The following is a 24,369-nucleotide window of genomic DNA, read 5'->3' on the forward strand; positions in this document are numbered from 1 at the left end:
TGGGAGTAAGCTTAGTTAGGTATTTGCCTAGTGGCGGCCAACTTGAAAGGATACCCTAATTCTAAAGGGACCACGCCAGTAGCAAACATCATGTTACTACCTGATGGCTCAGGGTGTCCACAGAGAGCATGGGTGTGACACCCTCCACATTTCACCCCAGGGTACTTTTTGTTACCCCACACCTTTCACCCCTCCACATTTTGCCCCAGGGTGCTTTAGTATGCCCCCCCATTCGTCCCAGGAGGCTAGGATTGCCAACTGTCTGGGAGCTCTAGGATAGAGTTATTGGTCTCTGAGGTTTTTCTTCTTAGAAACAGACTCTCACAGGTAACCCTCATGCTGGCTTCAGCCTAACCCCTAATAAACCTTCGTGAAGGAGAAGGCAAAGGAAGGACCTGCCACAATGAGGCTGGATGGAGGATGAAAGGAGAGAACAGAGGACGGACCTGTTCACAAGGAGGGATCTGCGAGATCGTGGCCAGATGGAAGATCAGAGGTGCAAGCAGAGGAAGGACCTGTTCACACTGGTGAACAGCCAAAGGGAAGGCTGCTCTAGTCACAGGAAGGCTATATACCATTGTCTAAAAACCTAAATAAAGAGGTTCAGCATCACAGTAAATCAGTTAATATCCACAGCAATTAGCAGTTATCTTGAAATTTGTGGAAAAAGAAGTTGGTTAATGAGAATCATATTTATCTGTTTTTGAAACAAATAGCTGACGATATCCATGCCATCTGGATGTGTGAAAAATGGTTGACTTGTTTGGCCCAGAGGAATCAATGGCGAAGTTGTGAATGTCATCAATTCCCAGAACTATGTAGCACAAACAGCAAGACCTGAAATAGTCCCATCAGGGAATTATTGAGCAAATCTTTAAGTGGACCTGCCAGAACTTCTCTGAGTTCCCTTAATATCCTAGGATGGATCCCATCCATTCCCATGGCTTTGTCCACCCTCAATTTTTCAAGTTGTTCATAAACACTTTTTTCTCACTCCATTCTCACATGTAAATTTGTCAGTTAATCGCAGTCCTTCTCCAGTATTTTCTTCTTTGAACAGAGAAGTATTCGTTAACATGTAGAATGAGTTCCTCTTTATGATGGTTACAAACTCTCTAAAACTCAGTAGCTAGGCTGCTCTGCAAAGCTAAAAAGTGTGATCATGTAACTACTACTATTTATTATTTCTATAGCTCTGAAAGGTGTATGCAGCACTGTACATTTAACTAAACTAAACTAAACTAAACCTTAAGTTTATATACCGCGTCATCTCCACGGAAGTGGAGCTCGACACGGTTTACAGGGATTAAAAATAAAGAAGAGGAACTACAATGGAAGGAGGGAGAGGTGAAGTGAACAAGGACGGAGGAGGACGGAGGAGGTACATAGAATAGTGGAGAGGGAGGAAGTGGTTACATTTTGGTGAAAAGCCAGGTTTTCAGATGTTTTCTGAAATGTTGGAGGGAGGTCGAACTCCGAAGATGGGCCGTAAAGCTGTTCCACAACTCAGTGATCCTGAAGAGGAGGGAAGTACCGTGTTTTCCTGTATGGGAGATGCCAATTAGAGAAGGGAAGGATAGTTTGAATTTCTGAGTGGATCTGGAGGAGTGAGTGCTTGAGAGCCAAGATAGTGGGAAGAGGGGAGGGAGGATGCCGTGAAGAGATTTGAAGGTAAGACAAGCGCATTTGTAGCGAACCCTGAGGAAGACTGGGAGCCAGTGAAGCTTAGACAGAAGCGGGGAGACGTGGTCAAATTTGCCTTTTGCGAAGATTAATTTAGCTGCGGTGTTCTGAATCCGCTGAAGTCTGAGAAGATTTTTCTTTGTTAGGCTTAGAAAGATGGAGTTGCAGTAATCGAGTCGGGATAGAATGATGGATTGGACAAGGACGGCGAAATGTTGTTGGTGGAAGCAGGATCTAACTTTTCTTAGCATATGGAGATTGAAAAAGCATTTTTTTACTAGGGAGTTGATGTGGTCGTTAAAGGACAGTGTAGAGTCAATGATGATTCCCAGAACTTTACTAGAGTGCTCAAGCTGCAGATTGGTGCCAGAGGAAAGTGGGATGTGGGAGGGTAGCTGATCCAGTTTTGGGCCGAGCCAAAGTAGTTTTGTTTTGGCCTCATTTAGTTTCATTTGAACAGTGAGGGCCCAGGATTGTAGACTTGTTATACAGGATGAGATGTTAGCCGAGAGGTTGGTGAGGTTAGAGTCGGTTTCAATAAGGACGAGGATGTCGTCGGCGTAGGTGTAAAGTGTCTCCGAGGTGGAAAGTTGGAGGAGTTTCAGGGAGGACATATAGACATTGAAAAGAATCGGGGATAAAGGTGAACCCTGCGGGACTCCACAGATCGGTTTCCAAGGGGAGGATGAGGAACCCTTCATGTTAACGAGGTAGGAACGGGACCGTAAGAATTTTGAGAACCAATCTAAGACAGTGGAATTTATGCCAATTTCAGAAAGTTGGAGGATTAGTATGTCATGGTGGACAATGTCGAAAGCTGCGGAGAGGTCGAATTGGAGAAGGACAGCAAATTTGTTGGAGGAGTGAAGTTGTTGGACCTTTGAGATTAAAGAGGCTAGAAGGGATTCAGTGCTGTAGTTGGGTCTAAATCCATGTTGGTAGGGTAGGAGAATGGAGAATCTCTCGAGATAGGATGAGAGTTGGGTGGCTATGATGGATTCCAGCATTTTGGTCAGGAGAGGGATATTAGCTATTGGGCGATAGCTGGAAGGGATGGAGGGGTCGAGATCAGCTTTTTTCAGAAGTGGGGACAGGGAAATGTGTCCCATTTCTGTAGAAAACAGGCCTGAGAGCAGGGCTGAGTTTAAGATTTTGGTAAGAGATGAGATGGCCTGGGTTGGAATATTCTCATATAAGTAGGAGGGGAAAGGATCCAAGGAGCAGTTGCAGGCTTTTAACTTGAGGCAGAGCTTAGAGACCTGAGAGTCGGAAACAGGCTCGAAGGCGGTCCAGGATCTGTCGGCTGGGATATGGTTCACCTCGGTTAAGTTGGGGTTGAGGGTAGTGGGCATCAAAGAGTTGTAATCGGGTGTGGGGGGGAAGGAGCTTCGTAAGGTAGACACTTTCTCATTGAAAAATTTTGCTAGATCGTTCGCGGATGGAGAAGAGGGGAGTGGGGAGGAATCGTGTTTGGAGGATATGGAACGCCAGATGTTGAACAGGGTGTTGCTTTGGTTGTTGGAGCGTGAGATTTTGTTGCCGTAGTAGTTCTTCCTTGATTTTTTTAATTCGGTGTTATAGAACCTAATGGAGGCCCTCCAGGATTGTCTGTCCGTGGGGGAATTGGATTTTTTCCATTTTCGTTCCAGTGATCGGCATTGCTGCTTTAGTTGTCTGTGGTAGGGAAGGTACCAGGGGGCCTTGCGGGAGTAGGAGACAGTTTTTGTGGATAGGGGAGCGAGGGAGTGGTAGGTGGTCTTAGAGAGGGTGATCCAATTGTGCCAGTTAGATTCAGGGCTTGAAGGGTTGGGGGTGGTGGTGAGTAGGTTAAGAAGTTTGGTCCAGAACAGGTCGCTCGTAATTTTCTTTCGGAAGGTGATAGTATCGGGGGAGCGGGAGGGGGATTCGAGGTGGGACATGAAAATGGGGAGGCAGAAAGCCCCTAGGAAGTGGTCGGACCAAGGGACGGGGTCCCAGCGAGTGTCGCTGATTAAAGTTTTGTGTTCGGTGAGGTCAATGAAGCTAATGATGTCTAACGCATGCCCCTTTTCATGGGTTGGGGAGGGAGCCAAGGGGGGGAAGCCTAAAGAGGTGAGGAAGTTGTTGAGATCAGTAGCATCTTTGTTGGTGGTATCATTTATGTGAAGATTAATGTCCCCAATGATTAGTAATCTTTGGAATTTGAGGAAGGCGTTTGTAATGGATTCGAGGACGAGGTCGGAGGATTTGTTCCAGGGGGATGAAGGTGGGCGGTATAAAAGCAGGATGCCTAGTGGGTGCGGATGGAGCTCGTCATTGACAGAGGCGAGCATGTATTCTAGGGAAGCATGGCAACCCTTTTCAAGGAGCTGGACGTCGAAGAATGATTTATGGAGGAGAGCCAGGCCACCTCCTTTTCGGTTAGTTCTAGGGGAGAAGAGGCCTTGGTATCCGTGAAGACAGAGTTCATTTTGAGAGAATATATCATCTTTTGCGATCCAAGTTTCAGTGATGAATAAGAAACCGGGGTTAAGATCTTCAAGAAGATCCTTCAAAATTTGGGTTTTGTTGCATGCGGATCTGGCGTTACAGTATAGAGATGGGACTGGGGTGAGAGAGTCTGAGGTATGGTTGGGAAGGTTGGCAGGGGGTATGGGCTTTAGGGAGGCGCGATTGATACTTCGGGGGGGTTTTTTGGAGGGGTTACTTCTGGTGCGCAAAAGTGTGGGGATTTTAGTACCAGGGTAGATGGGGCTGACAGCGATGGAGTTCAGTAAGTTGGGGGGGGGGTGGGTACAGGCAGAAGGAGATATTGGAGGATGAGCAGATGAGGAGAAAAAGGATCCATAGGTGAGGCTTCATGGTGGGGGTTTTGAGGATCTTTAGGGGGGGAGGTAAGAAATAAAGCGGAGGTTTGGGGTGGGGGAGAGCAGGGTGATTGGGCAGGACTAAGACAGTTGAATAAAATCTGGGGAATCTTGGTAAATATGCAAGGACAAGACAGTTGAGATGAATCTGGAGATCCTGAGTGGGGATGAGTAGCTGAAAAGGAAAGTCTGGGGACCTTAGTAGACTGGAGCTGAGGTAGAGTCAATAAAGTCTGTGGATCTTTGGCAGATTGTAACAGTAGGTGGATACAATTAAGTAGCAGAACAAAAAACAAATGGATAGGGTCTGGTGAACCTTGGCAAATTTGGACAGTGAAAAGAGAAGGGAGAAGTCATTGGACAGGTTTGAGTAGGGATAGTTGTCTAAGTCAGGGTGGAGCTCAAAGTTATGGGAAGAAAAACTTGGCGGGAATAGAGATGAGATGAGAAGCAGCGGCCCTCGGGTGGCGGAGTTGGGCACCCACGCAGCCCGAGGTTCTCTCTGCAACTGAAGGACGATCTCACGTTGGGGCAGCTCCCAGTATCGGTGGGACTGCCTTAAGGAGAAGCACTGGAGAGTTCGGGTTGCAGGGGGTTTCGGGAGGCGGAGCTGGACTCCCACGCGTCCCGAAGCTTTTTCCCTGCAACCGGAGGGTCAAGTTGTGTTGGGGCGGCTCCGGAGTCAGTGGAGCTGTCCTGAGGGAAGAAACAAACCAAAAATAGGACCGCAGGAGGCCTCGGGGGGCGGAGTAGGGCTCCCACGCGGCCCGAGGTCGCTTGTGCAGAGAAGCAGCTCCCGGTGGCAGAGGAGCTGCTTTTGAAAGGCAGTGAGTCGCTGTGGCTTCGGGGGGCGGAGCAGGGCTCCCACGCGGCCCGAGGTCGCTTGTGCAGAGAAGCAGCTCCCGGTGGCAGAGGAGCTGCTTTTGAAAGGCAGTGAGTCGCTGTGGTTTCGGGGGGCGGAGCAGGGCTCCCACGCGGCCCGAGGTCGCTTGTGCAGAGAAGCAGCTCCCGGTGGCAGAGGAGCTGCTTTTGAAAGGCAGTGAGTCGCTGTGGTTTCGGGGGGCGGAGCAGGGCTCCCACGCGGCCCGAGGTCGCTTGTGCAGAGAAGCAGCTCCCGGTGGCAGAGGAGCTGCTTTTGAAAGGCAGTGAGTCGCTGTGGTTTCGGGGGGCGGAGCAGGGCTCCCACGCGGCCCGAGGTCGCTTGTGCAGAGAAGCAGCTCCCGGTGGCAGAGGAGCTGCTTTTGAAAGGCAGTGAGTCGCTGTGGTTTCGGGGGGCGGAGCAGGGCTCCCACGCGGCCCGAGGTCGCTTGTGCAGAGAAGCAGCTCCCGGTGGCAGAGGAGCTGCTTTTGAAAGGCAGTGAGTCGCTGTGGTTTCGGGGGGCGGAGCAGGGCTCCCACGCGGCCCGAGGTCGCTTGTGCAGAGAAGCAGCTCCCGGTGGCAGAGGAGCTGCTTTTGAAAGGCAGTGAGTCGCTGTGGTTTCGGGGGGCGGAGCAGGGCTCCCACGCGGCCCGAGGTCGCTTGTGCAGAGAAGCAGCTCCCGGTGGCAGAGGAGCTGCTTTTGAAAGGCAGTGAGTCGCTGTGGTTTCGGGGGGCGGAGCAGGGCTCCCACGCGGCCCGAGGTCGCTTGTGCAGAGAAGCAGCTCCCGGTGGCAGAGGAGCTGCTTTTGAAAGGCAGTGAGTCTCTGTGGTTTCGGGGGGCGGAGCAGGGCTCCCACGCGGCCCGAGGTCGCTTGTGCAGAGAATAGACCAGTGTTTCTTAACTCAGTCCTGGAGTACCCCCTTGCCAGTCAGGTTTTCAGAATATCCACATTGAATTTGCATAAACTTGATTTGCTTACACTGCCTCCATTATATGTAAATTTCTTTCATGTATATTCATTGTGGATATCTTGAAAACATGACTGGCAAGAGGGTACTCCAGGACCGAGTTTAGAAACACCGCAATAGACAGTCCCTGCTCAGAAGAGCTAACAATCTTAGACAGGACAGAGAGTGGTGGAAAACTGGAACGCTCTCCCGGAGGCTGTCATAGGGGAAAACGCTCTACAGGGATTCAAGACAAAGTTAGACAAGTTCCTACTGAACAAGGATGTACGCTGGTAGGACTAGTCTCAGTTAGGGCGCTGGTTTTTGACCAAAAAGGCCGCCGCGTGAGCAGACTGCTGGGCATGATGAACCACTGGTCTGACCCAGCAGCGGCATCTCTTATGTTCTTATCTCCGGGTTGGAGAAATTATGGTAGAGGAAATGATACAGTGGGTATAGGAATCTGACAGCAGTGAGTGGGAATTAAGAGTTGAAAACAGTTTTAAAAAAGTGGGCTTTTAGCTTGGATTTGAATACTGCTAGGGATGGAGGATGACGTATTGATTCAGGCAGTCTGTTCCAGGCATATGGTGCTGCAAGAAAGAAGGGATGGAGTCTGGAGTTGACAGTGGAAGAGAAGGGTACAGATAAGAGGGGCTTGCTCGATGAACGGAGTTCATGGGGGTAAGCCTAGGAGGAGATAGGTGAAGAGAGATATTGGGGTCTTCAGAGTGAATGCAGTTGTTAGTCAGCAAGAGGAGTTTGAACTATTCGAAAATGGATGGAGAGCTTCATTGGTAGACTGTTATTAATTACTGTTATTGATCAATCTCCACTGGTTGCCTGTTCAGTTCAGTTCAGTTCAATTATAAATTCAAAATTCTGTATCTAACTTCCGAGGCTAGATAGAGGCTAGATCTTGGTGTACCTTCTTATTTGGTGGACACCACTATTCCATACATCCCATCTAGAATGTCTCGTTCATTGGATTATTATTTTATTTGTAGTATTTATATATTACTTTTAGTCTAAGTGGTTTACATTCAGGTACTGAAGCATTTTCCCTCTCTGTCTTGGCAGGCTCATACTCTATCTAATGTACCTGGGACAATGGGGGATTAGGTGACTTGACCAGGGTCACAAGGAGCAGCATGGGATTTGAACTCCCAACCTGAGGGTGCTGAGGCTGTAGCTTTAACCACTATACCACACACTTCCCTAGATACACCCATTATGAATCTACCTGGTGGCATATTTTTTCTTAGTACCTATGCTTTGGAATGGCCTGTCCTTATATTTATGTTCAGAGTTGGCATATCCTAAATTTAAAACGTTACTTAAATTTTTTTTTTTTCAAATTACATTTAATATTATTAGTAACATTATTTGGCAGAATGGACTGGTTGTATTTGATACCAATGCATAAGAAAGAATATTCTATAATAGAATAGGAAGTTTGGACTTGCAATAAATGTTTATTCTTTCCTATCAATATTTGGAGTTCTTTTATTTTAGTTTTAAGTGTTCTATTTTGTGACAAACCTAGGGCCAGTCCTGTTTTGTCCCAGGGAAAAGAAGCAAAGACATCTGTTCCCTGGCCTGAAGAGCTGACCAAATTAATGGCAAGAGTCAGGAGTTAGCTGACTACTCTTTCGAAAGGGAATGTTTTCCAGCAACAGGCAGAAGAGCACAGCACAAAATAAACACATTACAAAGCCAGCAAGATTTACTGCTTATAGGGAAAAGCCTGATATCTTAAGGCAGCCTCAGTATAGGCAATATAGGGAGAGCTATGCTCTGCAACACAGAGAGCCAAGCCCCAACTCCCTTCCCAGGTACAGGGGGCGTGGCTCTGAAAGATATAAAAAGCAAGACCTGAGCCAGGAAAGGGAGGAGGAACAAAGCAGGCAGGAATCAGAAAGGCAGAGTGATTTAGGCTGGGAGGAGGAAATGCCCGAGGAAGATCCATCACTGTCTCAACCTAGTGTGTGTCCTGAGGCCTGGGAAGAGATGGACGTATCAGAATGACTAGTGAATCCAGAACCCTTCTCTGAATGCATGGAGGAAATATGCCTCTGTGGATTCTTTTTCTTGGTGAAGTGCAAAGGACCTGTGAAGCACTGCCTATGTGTATGATACTTGCCTATTTGGCCAGGGCAATAAAACCACTGTGCACCTTGCATATCTCAGCAGACGGAAAAAGGATTTCTGTTTGCACCATTAATTGCCTGAAGTTTTAACATATTGAACTGAGTCCAGTTAAAGGACAGAATAAAAGTTACCTTTTGATATTATCTGCTTGGTATTTTTCTGACTGAAGTTTCTTAAAGATCCTAGGTGGTTGCCTGGATCAGGTACACCTGAGGGGTTACCCTATTCCTAGGGAACACACCAGAGTCTCTCGAGATTCACTATTAGCACCCTTTGTTGGCCAGAACAGGGGCCTAGTGTGTAACAATTTTATTGTAAGCTGCTGTGACCTTTTTGTAATCACAGTATATTAAATATTTTAATAAACATAAACGTTTGCTTTTTCCTCATCACTCTCCACATAACGGTTTATAGCTTCTTTCAGTCTTGCAAATCCATTTTTCATCTTCCTTCTTTCACTAATATACCTGAAAAAAATTCTGTCTCCCTTTTTTTTTACATTTCTAGCCATTTGCTCTTCTACTTGCACTTTAACTGGATGTATCTCTCTCTTGGCTTCTTTCAGTTTTATTCGGTATTCCTCACATGAAGGTCGGTAGCCATTTTTATTACTCTTTTTAGCTTCAACCACTATTTTTCCACTTCTCTTATGTCCTTTCATCCTATCAGCTCTTTATAGGTACCTCACCATTTTACTAAAGTCCACACATTTGAAATCCAGAACGTTGAATTTCATGTGGCCACCCTCCACTTTAACTGATATATCAAACCAAACTATTTAATAAGTAGGTGGGTACCTACTCAGACATTAGAGACACTTTCCCCATTTGTGAGCGCTAGATCCAGTATTACTTTTTCCCTTATTGGTTCTGTCACCATTTATCTGAATAGAGCCCCTCTCTACTTCTTTCTGACTCCTCAGACAAAACTTTCCAATCTGTATCTGGCAGGTTGAAATCACCCAGCAACAGCATCTCTCCTTTCTTTCCCTACTTCTGGATATTTGCAATAATATCTTTATCAATTTGGTATGACTGAATCAGAGCTCTGTAGACAACACCCACTGTCCTGCCCATTTGAGGAAACCTTCTAGGCAGATTACAATTAATATCTTTCTTCTATTACAGCAAACCAGTACTAACAAATATATACATTCATGTATGACAAACAGGCAAACATATTCTTACACATGAACATGAACTTGCTAGAGGATATAGTAACAGCAGTTCATGTAGCTGGGTTTTAAAAAAAAAAGAGCTTTGGACAAGTTCCTGGAGGAAAAGTCCTTAGTCCACTATTGAGACAGATATAGGAGAAACCACTGCTTGCCGTGGGATCAGTAGCATGGAATGTTGCTACTATTTGGGTTTCTGCCAGATATTTGTGACCTGGATTGGCCACAGTGAAAACAAAATACTGAGCGAGATGGATCATTGATCTGACCCAGTAAGGCAGACATGTCAAACTCTGGCCTGCGGGGTACTAAAAAAAAAAAAAAGGGTATTTTTCTTCTCTCACATTATTCTCTTCTCTCTCTACTCTTTCAGCTAGCTGCACGAGGGACCATAGGAGCAAGAAAAAAGAAATGGAGGCTGCAGGAACCCAGCGGAGCTACCCAGTGTACTGCATAGAGTGTCATATGTACGCCTGCCTCCGGGAGGCAGGCGTACATATGCGGTCGATGCCAGGAACTGGATAGCCTGAGGAAGGAGGTCGGGAGACTGCAGGTCAGGGTCCAGGAGCTGGAAGGACTCCGCACCATAGAGGAACCGTGCTGGACAACGGAGGATACCACCAGAGAGAGTCACATCACGGAGCAAGTTAGAGAGCTCGAGCAATTCATCGAGGAGGCCTGCAGGATGGTAGCGGCACAGGACAACCAGCAAATCAGAAGGGAACCAACAGTTGGACGACAGAATCCACCAGACGCCATGGGAGTAGGATCCTTGCGGAGGATCTGGACAGGCAGAGGTGAAGGAGACCCAACAGAACCCAGAGGAAGAATTAGCGGATCGCGCCACTGATACAGACCTGAGACCAGAGAGACAACTGAGGAAGGGGAAGTCTGCAATCGCATGCAAACATGGGGAAGTCTGCACAAACATCCAAACATGGGGAAGCAGGCTGAGGACGACACAGACACACCGCAGGATGGGGATGAACATTACATGGCTCGGGGGCTGGCAACCCATGAGGGGGTCGTCAGGAGCGCCAAACCACGAGGAGAACCAGCGAGGAAGGCAAACAACCGGGACTTAAATTGGCTATACACTAATGCTAAGAGCCTAAGAGCCAAAATGGGAGAACTGGAAGCCATAGCCAGTACAAAGGACCTGGACATAATTGGAGTCACAGAAACGTGGTGGACTGATGACAACAAATGGGATGTGGCCATACCAGGGTACAAACTCTACAGGAGAGACAGGACATACAAGAAGGGTGGAGGAATAGCGCTATATATAAAGGACTCCATACTTTCAACCAGGATGGAAACAACAGTAAGGGCGGATGGCTTGGAATCGCTATGGGTTAAGCTACCAGGAGGAACTGGAGCAAACTTCTCTTGACTGTAGATCCAGTTTGTAGACCAGATCCACAATCAAGAGAAGTTTGCTGCCTGCCAGGAGCCAGGATCCGAGATGTCACCACCTGCTTAGGAAGCACATGCCAAACAAATCATGTGGTATACATCATCTATTGCCTGTGCAAATTGCTCTACATAGGAAAGACAATAAGACAAATCAAAACCAGGATTATTGAACATCGGAGCAACATTCTAAGAAGAGTTACCATATATACTGCTTAGGAAGACTGATCAAGCCCCAAGACTACCGTATTTTCACGCATATAACGCGCGTGTTATACACGATTTTTACAAACCGAGTATAACCATGCGCGTTATATTCGTGAGCGCGTTATCCCTTTTTTTACATAGTTCCCCCCACCCGACGTCCGATTCACCCCGCAGGACCGCTCGCACCCCCACCCCGAAGGACCGCTAGCGCTCGAACACGCACCCGCACTCCCACCCCAAAGGACCGCTCGCACCCCCACAGCCTCCCCACCTCCCCATCATGTAGAAGCTGACTAAGAGAAGAAGCAGGACCGCCAGCAGAGGAAGCAGCAGGACGACGGTAGGCAGCTTCTACATGATGGGGGCCCCCCCCAGGCTGTGGGGGTGCGAGCGGTCCTTTGGGGTGGGGGTGCGGGTGCGAGCGGTCCTTCGGGGTGGGGGTACGGGTGTGTGTGCGAGCGGTCCTTCGGGGTGGGGGTGCGAGCGGTCCTGCAGGGGGGTGAATCGGACATTGGGGGGGGCATCAGGCTTTCAGGGTGGGGACAGGACTTCAAGGGGGGACAGGACTTCAAGGGGGAGAGGAGAGTCGGGGCGGGCTAAAGGAGAGTCGGGCTGGCCAGAGGAGAGTCGGGGCGGGCGAAAGGAGAGTCGGGCAGTGACGGGAGAGTCGGGGCGGCATGCGCGGTATAGGGATGTGCGTGGTATATAAAAATTTATTTACTTAAATTACAGTTTCCCGCGCGCTATACCCGTGTGCGCGTTTTACACGGGTGCGCGGTATATGAGTGAAAATACGGTACTTCCTGATGCTTCTTATCCATGTTGGGACGACATGTAGAGCCCAGGATGAGAAGCTGAAGCAGATGGAAGCACAGGTGGTCTTCTCCTCCATCCTCCAAGTGAGAGACAAGGGGAGAGCTAGGGAAGAACATATCCCAGAGGACTAATGAGTGGCTACGCGGATGGTGCAAAGAGATGAACTTCGGCTTCCTAGACCACGGAGAGGTATTTCAAGGACTACAGGGATCAGACAGGCTACATGTGACCAGAAGAGAGAAGAAAGTCTTTGGACGACGTCTCGCTCGCCTACTCCGGAAGGCTTTAAATTAGGTGAGCTGGGGGAGGGGACCCACTCTCATCCTCATAGGGTAAATAACTCCATCTTTGAGTTTGAGGTAAGTATCTGTGTCAAAGACAGTACTGAGGGGGGACAAACTAACTCGAACGGGAAGATCTCCATGCAGACCAGACAAACATAGAGAATGGAAGGCTCTGTATGTTAATGCACGTAGTTTGGGCAATAAAATTCTGGAATTGGAAACAGAAATGAGAAATGCCGACCTGGATGTGGTAGCGATAACGGAAACCTGGTTCTCAGAATCCCATGACTGGGATATAATAATAATAATAATAACAGTTTATATACTGCAGGACCGTGAAGTTCTATGCGGTTTACAATGATTAGAAATGTTATAGATTGAGTGAATAAGCAAAGTTTTTATACCAGGATATAACTTGCTCCATCGAGACAGAGAAGGCAAAACTGGAGGAGGGGTAGCACTATACATCAGAGAGGACATCAAAGTTACCAGGATCATAGACGTCAAGTACACAGGGGAATCACTCTGGGTGAACCTTGCCAGAGGAAACGACCTCCAAGACAACATAGACAAAGAACTAATCGAAGACACTGAGACCATCACTCTGCGTGGAGACACTGTGCTGTTGGGGGACTGGATGTAGACTGGAACAAACTTTCCGCTGCGACCAGTGGCAGCAGGAGGCTACTAGCCTCCACACGAGGAGCACACCTCAAACAAATGGCGATCTTGGACCTGTTGCTCACCAATGGTGACAGTGTCACAAAGGTTTAGGTAGGTGAGGCTTTGGCCTCCAGTGACCACAACATGGTGTGGTTTCACCTCAGAAAGGGAGTCACTAGGTCAAATATATTGACAAAGATCCTTAACTTTAAGGGAGCTAAGATCCAGAGCAAGGGAGATTATGTCTATGAGGCACTGCAAAACCGGGACACAACGGACAGTGTGGAGGTAATGTGGTCGGCTCTGAAATCAACCCTGCAGGAAGCAACCAACCTCTACATAAAGACTGTGAGTAAACGACGGAGAAATAACAGATCCCAATGGTTCTCCGCGGAGATCTCGGAACTAGTTAAGCAGAAGTAAAGAACATTTGTATTCTACAAAAAACGACCAGAAGCTATAAGAAGCTAAAAAAGCCTATCTGGTGAAATCTAGAACTGTTAAAACAGCAGTCAGGAATGCCAAACTCCAGATGGAAGAAAACATAGCTAGGCATGAAAACAAAGGGGATAAATCCTTTTTCAGGTATGTTAGCAACAGAAAAAGGAATACAGACAGGATTGTGCGCCTAAGGAAACCTGACGATGACTATGTAGACTTGGACTCAGACAAAGCCGAACTACTCGATGGATACTTCTGCTCGGTCTACACCTGTGAGGTGCTGGGATCCGGACCACAGCCGCAAACAAGGGAGTGCTCAGAGGACCCGTTCCTGGATTTTGAATTTACCGCGAGCAATGGATACCATGAGCTATCGAGGCTAAAAGTGAACAAAGCAATGGGGCCGGATAATCTGCACCCCAGAGTACTTCAGGAACTGAGAGATGTCCTGGCAGAGCCATTATCTGTGCTTTTCAATCTTTCCTTAAACAAGGGAAAAGTCCCCTTGGACTGGAAAACTGCTTCCGTCATTCCGCTCCACAAAAAGGGATGCAGGTCAGAGGCTGAAAATTACAGACCAGTAAGTCTCACATCAATTGTGTGTAAACTTATGGAAACGTTGATTAAAAACAGATTGGATACGATTCTGGATGACGAGAAGCTGAGGGACCCTCAGCAGCATGGGTTCACAAAGGGAAGGTCTTGTCAATCCAATCTGATAAGCTTCTTTGACTGGGTCACGAAACAACTAGACAGGGGGGAATCCCTGGATATCGTGTATTTATACTTCAGTAAGGCTTTTGATAGTGTCCCACACCGTAGGTTATTAAACAAGATGAAAGCGATGGGATTAGGAGAAACTTTGACTGCATAGGTTAAAGACTGGCTCAGTGGTAGACTTCAGAGGGTGGTGGTAAATGGTACCCCCTCAGAAACGTCTTGGGTCCGATACTGTTTAATATCTTTGTATGGGACCTGCCTCAGGGACTTCGAGGTAAAATTACACTATTCGCTGATGACGCTAAGCTATGCAACGTGGTTGACAGCACAACCGTGCCCGACAATATGAGGCAGGACCTACTTTTACTGAAACAATGGTCTAAAACTTGGCAACTGAGCTTTAATGCCAAAAGGTGTAAGGTTCTGCATCTTGGTAGTGGTAACCCCAGAACATACAGCCTGAACGGGGAAACCTTAACAAGAACTGTCGAAGAACGGGACCTGGGTGTAATCATTAGCGAAGATATGAAGACGGCCAAGGCTAGACGAATGCTGGGTTGCATCCGAAGAAGTTTTGTCAGCTGAAAGCCTCAAGTCATAATGCCGTTGTACAGGTCCATGGTGAGACCTCATCTGGAGTACTGTGTTCAGTTTTGGAGGACACATTATCAAAAAGACGTGAAGAGAATTGAATCGATCCAGCGAATGGCCAAGATGGTCTCAGCACTCAAGGATCTCCCATATGAAGAGCGTCTAAGTCGAGAATGACACGGTGACAAAATTCATCACCGTTCCCGTCCCCGCGGATAACCGCGGGAAACCATCTTCATGTCATTTTTTAAGGAGAGAGGGAAGAATCAGAGTATGAATGGCCACAACCACTAATCCACAAGCTTTGCTTTGAAGAATGCTGGTGTAGAAGGATTGAGATTGAAAAAACACTAGAAAATGACATGGGATTATTTCCCGCAGTTATACGCGGGGACGGGGACGGTGATGAATTTTGTCACCGTCTAAGCAGGCTGCAGCTATATTCTCTCTAAGAACGTAGAGAGAGGGGAGACATGATAGAGACGTTCAAATATCTTACGAGCTGTATCGAGGTGGAGGAAGGCATCCTTTTTCTTACGGGTCCCACGGCAACAAGAGGGCATCCGCTCAAACTCAAGGGTGGGAGATTTCATGGTGACATCAGGAAGTACTTCTTCACCGAAAGGGTGGCTGATCGTTGGAATGGCCTTCCATGTCAGGTAGTTGAGGCCAGCAACGTGCTTGACTTCAAGAAACGATGGGATAAACATGTGGGTTCACTTCGAGGAATTGCTTAGGGGAGTGTTCTTTTAAGGGGAGGGTTCTTCTGAGTGGGCAGACATGTTGGGCCGATGGCCCTTTTTTGCCATCATATTCTATGTTTCTATATTCCTTGCCTGTTTTGGGGGGGTGTAAAAACTGTGAGAGTTAATGAATGTTTGCAGACTGAACACGATCCACATGGTCAGACTGAACACGATCCACATGGTTTGTGTCCCAAAGGTTGACTCCGTTGGAAATGAGAAACTGGAAGTGAGGATTGCACCAATTTGTCTCTAAAATTGTGGTTACATGAGAAGGCAAGGTTGGTTTGATGTTTTTGAAACATTGGTGCATTTCTAATATATGCCAATGTTTGACAATGATGTTACGGATCTCGAGAGATAAATGTGAATATTTCAGTATGCATACCAGGTTTGGAGAGTTTTTATTTCTGGTTTGCAATAAATCCTCCCGATATTGTAGTTTGGTCGGTTATAGAATACTGTAAGTTAGATATGTCCCCATCCCATTTACGTGACCACAATTAAACCAAGTCTAGGGGTAAGTAACCTTGAAAGAGACCTGGGAGTGATGGTAGACACAACACTGAAGGCGTCATCACAGTGTGCCACAGCCTCAAGGAAAGCAAACAAAATGTTGGGTATCATTAAGAAGGGTATCACGACCAGGACGAAGGAAGTCATCCTGCCACTGTATCGTGCAATGGTACGCCCGCATCTGGAGTACTGTGTCCAGTACTGGTCGCCGTACCTGAAGAAGGACATGGCAGTGCTTGAGGGAGTCCAGAGAAGAGCAACTCTGATAAAGGGTATGGAGAACCTCTCATATACTGACAGACTGAAAAAGCTGGGGCTGTTCTCCCTGGAGAAGTGGAGACTTAGAGGGCATAGAAAAGTAGGCAGGGACAGAGTTTTCAAGTTATGGGGAACCACAAGTACAAGGGGGCACTCGGAGAAATTGAAAGGGGACAGGTTTAGGACAAACGCTAGGAAGTTCTTTTACACCCAGAGGGTGGTGGATACATGGAACGTGCTTCCGGAGGCTGTGATAGGCAGGAGCATGTTACAGGGCTTCAAAGAAGGTTTGGACTTAGAGGACAAAGGGATTGAGGGGTACAGATAGAAGTAGAGGTAGGTTATAGGGATAGGAGTAGAGGTAGGTTAAAGAAATAGTCAGGGACCACTGCTCAGGCAATAGGCCTGATGGGCCGCCGCGGGAGCAAACCGCTGGGCGAAATGGACCTTTGGTCTGACTCAGCGGAGGCAACTTCTTATGTTCTTATGATCACTTAAATATTAGGCACACTGGATTCCGGATTATTCTAGTATTCTGTAATAGCGTCTGGGTACCTAGATGCCATTATAAAATAGGCTTTCTCCATAAGTCCTTGGTGTGCTTAACTGAAGCTGCCCAGTTATAAAGCTACTAGAAATAAAAGACTGCACTTGATAATATTATGTATCTTTTGATCCATCAAACTAATGATATCTTACCTTCATTTCTCTAATAGAAGCTTCTGTGTCTACAGAGATGGAGGTATCTCCACTGCTGCTTTTAGAAGAACTTTCACCCAAAGATGTCAATGCTGCTGCTGATAAACTGGACATAGCATGAGCTCCCTAAAATAGTAACAATATGTAAGATACTTAAAACACTGTAGAATTGCTGATTTCCACTGCAAAAAATAAATACATAAATAAAATTATCTGAATAAAAATTGTTATCCCAGGAAAAGCAGGCAGCATATTCACACATGTAGGTGATGTCATCTACAGAATCCGTCATGGACCATCTAAAGTGAACTGTCACTTTAAGAGATTAAAAGACTGCCCATATTGCACATGCATGGGTGCCTCTCCCCCCCCCCCCCCCTCAGCTCATGGGACCATCAGTTCTTTGTTTTCTGTGGAGAAGCCATATTTTGGTTTTCTCTTCACACGCCTTCCTTAGGTGAGTATCTTATGCGTTTTTAACATACGCTTTTTACCCGTGTGTATTTTCTGCGCATATTACTTGTGTATATATTGTGCCTTACTGTATTGTTTTTCTTTAATACTTATATTTATTTTGACAGTTTACTAAACGGAGTGTTGCTCCCTGTTAGGCTTTTGCCTAATAGCACTCCTCTCTAAGAAACCTCGTGTTGGTGTTTTTTCTCTTGGGGTCATTGACCTCTAAATTATTTTTAGATTTTCGGAACAGTTTAGAAACCGCATTGATGTTGGCCAACTCAATGCTGAGGCTCCTCTTCAATGCCCTATACCAGGGCTGTCAATGTCCTCAGCTACTTCAGTGCTGCTGGCATCAGGGGAATCATGTAAGAAAGCTAAGAAGCACAAGCACTGTTCCCCCCTCCATTGCTGCTGTAACATAAGATCTTCTTCATCAAAAAGACAACGGACGGATACCTCTGCACATGTGGATTCTATACTGACTACCGTACAGGCGCAAGTCCCAGAATCTGTGCAGCAACGAGCCCAATTTGTGCCGCTTAGCGCTAACTCTACAGCAGCAAGTGCATTCTGTGCCGCCAAGCGCATAGGCGCTCCAGTTCCACCAACAGACACCAAGATCATCTGAATATGATGCTGTGCTAGCTGGGCTACTGCAGTCACATACTGTGCTAAACACTGTCAACATGCCCCTAGACTTGACCGAGTTTGAACAAGGTAGGTGAGTACCGTAGGCCACCGCTCACTGACTCCTGCAGTGCGATAGGTACACTTAATAAAGACATACATGCGCCTATCATCTGCATCTACAACTGCATCGTTATCAGGGGGGCAGAGCGTATCATCTGACTCTTGACACCCCTCTAGACAGCCTTCCCATTAGCCACGTTGATGCTCCTCCCAAGGTTGCTACTCTATTCCTAGCAAAACCAGACAATCTGCTAGACACTCCCTCATTGCTCCCGCCAACCGTTCCAGGTCTATGGGGCAATATGATGAGGACTATGATTCTGACTTGTCCCTTCATGTTTCTAACAGATCCGAGTACCATGGTAATTTCTCTGATGGCAATTTTCCAGATTTGGCTTCTCTGCCTGATCAGAGTTTTCCCCTTGGCAGTCTGTCCTTCTCCAAGTTTATCAGACAAACAGGGCAGGATCTCCCAATTAAAATGGAGTTTGAAACAGAATCTACTGTAGAATTCTGAGAGGAACTTCTGCAAGGAGTTGCCCAAGCATGTCTGAATGTTCTTCTCCACAACCTCATGAAGGAAGCCTTGCTCAAGAACTGGGAATCCCTCCTTCGTGTACCAGTGTTTCCAAAGAGGTTGGATTCTCTTTAAAAGCTGTAATCTGCTCCTGGGTTTGATAAACCACAGCTGCGACACCAGTCATTAGTACTGGAATCCTTCTTAAAGAAAGTTCACAGTTCCAGAACCTATGCTAGCGCTTCCCTGGGCAGAGAGGGTACTGTACGCTAGATAAGTTTGGTTGCAGGGTCATCCAGGGCTTCATGCTCATTAGCAAAATACAAAGTCACGTCTTTCATATGTCCGTTTACATATGTCCTCTTGTCCGGAGGATGTCCACTTATGACAAGTGCATACCCTCTATATATCTCCCAGCTTATCAGCATCTCAGGGGTGACCTCCTGGAAACCAGGAAGTAGTGGCGTACCTAGGGGGGCGGGGGGGGGGGGGGGCAGTCCGCTCTGGGTGCACGCCCCAAGGGGGTGCACAGGAGACAGCTGAACGGGGACGACAGGGGCCCCGTGGGATTAAATACAACTGGAGCCGCAAGGCTCGTCTTGTGTTCTTACCTGCTCTGCCGCGCACACATAGCTGACAAGAAGTCTTCCCGATGTCAGCGCTGACGTCGGAGGGAAGGAGGGCTTTGCTTAAGCCCTCCCTCCGACGTCAGCGCTGACATCGGGGAAGACTTCCGGGTTGGCTATGTGTGCGCGGCAGGGCAGGTAGGAACAGAAGATGAGCCTCGCGGCTCCAGTTGTATTTGGCTGAGAAAGTTGCTAAGATGAGGGCTAGGAGGCAAACGAGGAACACAAAAGGGGGAGGGAGTGCATTTTTGGACACAGAAAGCATGGACTTGGGAGAGAGGAAGGGAGGGAAAGAGATGCTGAGGTGGGGGAGGGAATGCATTTTTGGACACAGAAGGCATGGATTTGGGAGAGAGGAAGGGCGGAAAAGAGATGGTTGTGTACACAGGGAATGAAAGAAAGGAGAATTTTTGGTCATAGGGAGGGAGTGAGGTACAGACAGTGGCATACCGAGGTGGGGGTGGGGCGGTCCGCCCCGGGTTTACGCCCCAATGGGCCAACACTGGCCACCCTCCAGTGTTCTCCCTAGGCCGGCAAACTGCGGCTCTTTAGCCACTTGAGTGCCACCGCCGCCATCGGGAACAGGAAGGCGCCAAGTTCTCCCTGCTTTTCCCTGTGGGGCCGACCAACTCTCACCGCCCACGTCAATTCTGACGTCGGAGAGGACGTTCTGGGCCAGCCAATCGCTGCCTGGCTGGCCCAGAACATCCTCTCCGATGTTAGAATTGACGTCGGGCGGGTGAGAGTTGGTCGGCCCCGCGGGGAAGAGAAGCAGGGTGAACTCGGTGCCGGCCTGTTCCCAATGGTGGCAGTGGCAGCCTATTCCCCAGCGGCGGTGGCACCATTTTACCAATGGTGGTGGCATGGGGGAGGGTAGGGCAGGGAGAAAGAAAGAAAGGGGGGGACAGGGAGCCAGAAAGAAAGAAAGGGGGCAGGGTGAAACAAAGAAAAAAATGGGGCACGGAGAGAGAGAGAAATACAGACATACAGGAAGAAAGGGGGTATGGAGAGAGAGAAAAAGAAAGAAGGGTCAGGGTGAAACAAAAAAAGTTTGGGGAGGGAATGAGGTCTGGAGGAGAGGAAGCATAGAGGAGGCTGAAAGAAGGGAAGAAATATTGGATGCACAGTGTCACAAACCCGAGCCCAATGCCGGCCTTATGCCAGGGAAGAATCATAAAAAGCTACCCCTGAAACTGGTCCGGGCTAATCACTTTGTCCCTGTTAGGCAGGAACAGGACCAGGAAGCACAGGCTGTGTTCAGACCTGCTTTAGAACATAGCCTGGTGAAAACTGGCAGGGCCCCTTTAAATCTTCCATTTTGTAAGAGGTTGGCTAAACAGGGCAGAAGGCAGCCTCAGCTGAAAGAAGTCCGGCCCCTGAGTAGGACTGGGCGGGGCACAGCAGCCTTAGAACACTTGGAGAGCTGGCTGTCCAGGAGGAGGAGGGAAGGAACTTCCCAGGTGGAAGGAACTTCCACCTTCTCCTGAACCCACAGACGTGTAAATGTTTGACCCAGAAGCAGACCAGCAAGCACCGGAGACCCATGTACCAGAGGACATGGATTGCAGTTCCCTTCCAGAGCTGGAATGTCCGGAAGCCATGGAAGTAAGCTGAACTGGCTGGGTTTGTGTTTTTCAGAGTTGGATTTTGTTATGGACTTTTTTGTGTGCTGGGTGGCTTGCTGCAGGAACTTGGCTTAAGGACAATTAAGCCACATGAGCAAAGCATTGCTGGGAGACCGGTGAAAACCCTGAAGATTGGGAGTCAGTTTGCATGACTGCTGGATAGTATGTTTGAGGATTATATTTTTCATTTGTGCTTTGCTGTACCAGGGAGCTGTATTGGTAAAGCTCATATCCTTCCGCTCCTGTATGCTTGAAGGGAAGGGAGAAGCATGGCTACATTTTTACTGCTCAGAGTTTTTTCTTTGTTTGAGAGTTAAAGGCTGCCAAAGACTCTACTATACTTTGGACTGTTCTCACTACTTGCCAGTGGAACTTACCTGGGACATTGGAAAAACTCTGGGAGAATTGACCAGACCAGGCTGGTAAACGCAATATTATTTTGTTTTTACTATTATTGCCATGACCTTTTGAGACTGTTACTTTTCAGGCATTTTTGTTTGGACCTGTTCGGATGAACAATAAATTTGAGTTCTTTCTTTTGAAACCTACCTGTGTGAAGCCATATTGTTTTGAATACAGGATAGTTTATCCACAACAGGGTCTTCCTCCCTCTTGGGGAAGCATGCTGAAGGAATTTTGTAAGCGTGTACCGGTTACTGCTAGTCTTGAGGGCCGGCCATGCTACAACAGTCAAAAGAATAAAGTGCAACCAGAGACTGATGAAATTACCAATGGTAGGAAAAATGATTTTATTTTCAATTTAGTGATCAAAATGTGTCCATTTTGAGAATTTATATATGCTGTCTATATTTTGCATTATGGCCCCCTTTTACTAAACCGCAATAGCGTTTTTTAGCGCAGGGAGCCTATGAGTGTCGAGAGCAGCGTGGGGCATTCAGCGCAGCTCCCTGCGCTAAAAACCACTATCGCGGTTTAGTAGAAAGGGAGGGGGTATATTTGTCTATTTTTGTATAGTTGTTACTGAGGTGACATTGCATAAAGTCTTGCCTTGACCTCTTTGAAAACCCGTGGAATATAAATGATAATTAACATTTTCTCTGCGTACAGTGTGCTTTGTGTTTTTAAAATTTTATCATTGGTAGTTCATTTTGACTTGTCCACAAAGGTTAGGGGGAGGGAGGAGAGCTGCTGAAAGACATCTAGTAATCCTTGCAGGCTTGACTGTGCAAGGAATTATTTTTGTAAAATCATGTTTTGTTATGTGACTGGCATTATTTAGACTTTAATTTCTATGAATGAATAGAATGAAAATGATATAAAATTGCTTGCTTGTTTTTATGTGTGTGCGCTGAAGGAAAGTGGAGAGAGAGTGGGCTGAGGACGCTGATTTATAAATTGACAATTGTACAGAATATTGTTTCTTTTTATACTTTAATATAATAAGTTCAATATAAAATAATTCAAGGCTTGTGTGGATGGAATCAGGTAGTTTGTCTTATTTTTATTTGTTAATTTGTAAAGTGGTGATTGTTATGTATCAGTTTTTTCAAATTTACATCTACTATCTATATTTTGCACTGTATTAGAGGACATGTGTTACTGTTTTTGTGGTGTTGCATTGTATCCAGGGTCTGGTTTCTTGGCGGTTCAGTTTAACTTTTGTCTACATATTTCTATTTTTAGTTTGTGATTATTCCATATTGGGCAATGGTGTATCTCTGTTCTGTGTGTATGAAAAGGACATAGTTTTCAGTTGGCATTGACTGCAGGATCAATTGACTGCGGAATCTGGCTTGTTTAGTTTTACAATGTATGTGTTGGTGTTCTAGTGCTCACTGCAGTGTTTAAGATGCTGCCTTTTCCTAGGTACACTCTTGTTGTTCGATATGTGGATTGTTACTAAAAATCATATTTTTCATATAGATGGAGGGGGTGTGTCAAAAAATGATGGGCCCCGGGTGTCACATATGGTAGGTACGCCACTGCCAGGAAGTATATGGCCTGCTCTATATATGATGCCTTTGATGTAGTCTCTCACACAACTGCTATTTACAGACAGGCTTGGCTCAGAATCTCAGATCTGGATGCCCATGTTCAAGACGATCTTTCCAACATACCCTGGACGGGGTGATGACTTATTTGGAGATTGTATATAGGAGGCAACTCAAAAGATCAAAATATTACTGACTGTATGACCACTCTGTCCTCCTCAAAAGCTCAACAATCTCAGCAGTCTAAGCAAATTTCAAGCTCCTACAGGCATTCCTCATACTATTCCAGAAATAAATACTGTCAGCCTCTTGTGTCTATGCAAATATCTACCCAAAGACATCCAAGGTAACAAAAAACTTCTGCGCCTACTTAGCTTAAGCAGCAGCAGTTATTTTGTCTCCTTCCTAAAGAGCTTAGCCAGTCCTCACCTCAGACTCTCCCAATAGGAGGCAGGCTCTTCCATTACCAACAGCACTGAACCCTCATAACATCTGAAATCACAATAAGACTAAATTCTTTGTTGCTTCATCCTGCAAAATTCCCCACAAACCATCAATCAGGATAAATTATAGATTATGCATGATCTACCCAATGATTAAAATTTTGAGAGTTGTTCTAGATCGGAATCTTAACTATGAAAAATGTTGTGGTCCAAAAGGGCTAATATATGCTATGGAAGTTACATACCATTAGACCGCACTTTGAATATGCTGCATTCAGACTTTTGGTTCAATCACTGTTGCTGAGTCTTCTCAATTACTGGCAACATTGTTTATCTGACAATTTCCAAGAAAAACATGGCCAAACTGAGGTTGGTTCAGAATACAGCGGTTAGGTTGATTTATGGCCTGAAGAAGTATGATCATGTGACATGTGATCATTGTCTTCCTGTGTAGGCTCATATTATTTTTAAGTTGGGATGTCTTTGCTACAAAGTTGCCATTGGTAGAGCTCCACTTTATTTAGCCATTAGATTTCTTGTAGCAACTAATAAAAATAATAGATCACATGCCTTTTTCATTTTTCCATCGGTACAGGGTTGTAAAAGTAAGAAATTTATGGACCATACACTTTCATATCAAGCAGCCATTCATGACAAAGATTTCAAATTGTTATTGCTTACATCCTGCTCTTATGAACATTTTAGAAAAAAGTTGAAAACCTTTCTTTTTTCAAAACACTTGACTAAATAGATATCATTCTATCTTTTTGTAATTCTCATTCATAATCCTTTATAAACTGCACTGAACTCATGGTTATGCAGTATAGAAATTTGGTGTTATGTGTATATGTGTTTGGCCACAAAGTTATCCAAAATTTAATCTTGAACTACAAGCCAATTGCCCTCCAACCCTTTTAGTTAGCTGGAGAGTCCCCACATGTAAGAATATGCTGCCTGCTTGTTCTGGGATAAAGCACAGTCTTATCTGTAACAGGTGCTATCTAGGGACAGCAGGCAAATATTCTCACAACCCGCCCACCTCCCC

At 46.5% G+C, this 24,369-nt stretch overlaps 1 protein-coding gene across 1 annotated transcript in view; it reads right to left on the reverse strand.

The window, feature by feature from the left end:
* Positions 1-24,369, reverse strand: part of LRRFIP1 (LRR binding FLII interacting protein 1) — a 296,086-nt gene that overhangs the window by 97,240 nt on the left and 174,477 nt on the right. The window contains exon 3 of the mRNA XM_033946260.1: positions 17,013-17,138. Within this exon, the coding sequence (XP_033802151.1) occupies positions 17,013-17,138 (126 nt within the window). The remainder of the gene's footprint in view (positions 1-17,012; positions 17,139-24,369) is intronic.

This window comes from Geotrypetes seraphini, chromosome 5, assembly GCF_902459505.1.
Source record: "Geotrypetes seraphini chromosome 5, aGeoSer1.1, whole genome shotgun sequence".
NCBI classification, from domain to species: Eukaryota; Metazoa; Chordata; class Amphibia; order Gymnophiona; family Dermophiidae; genus Geotrypetes; species Geotrypetes seraphini.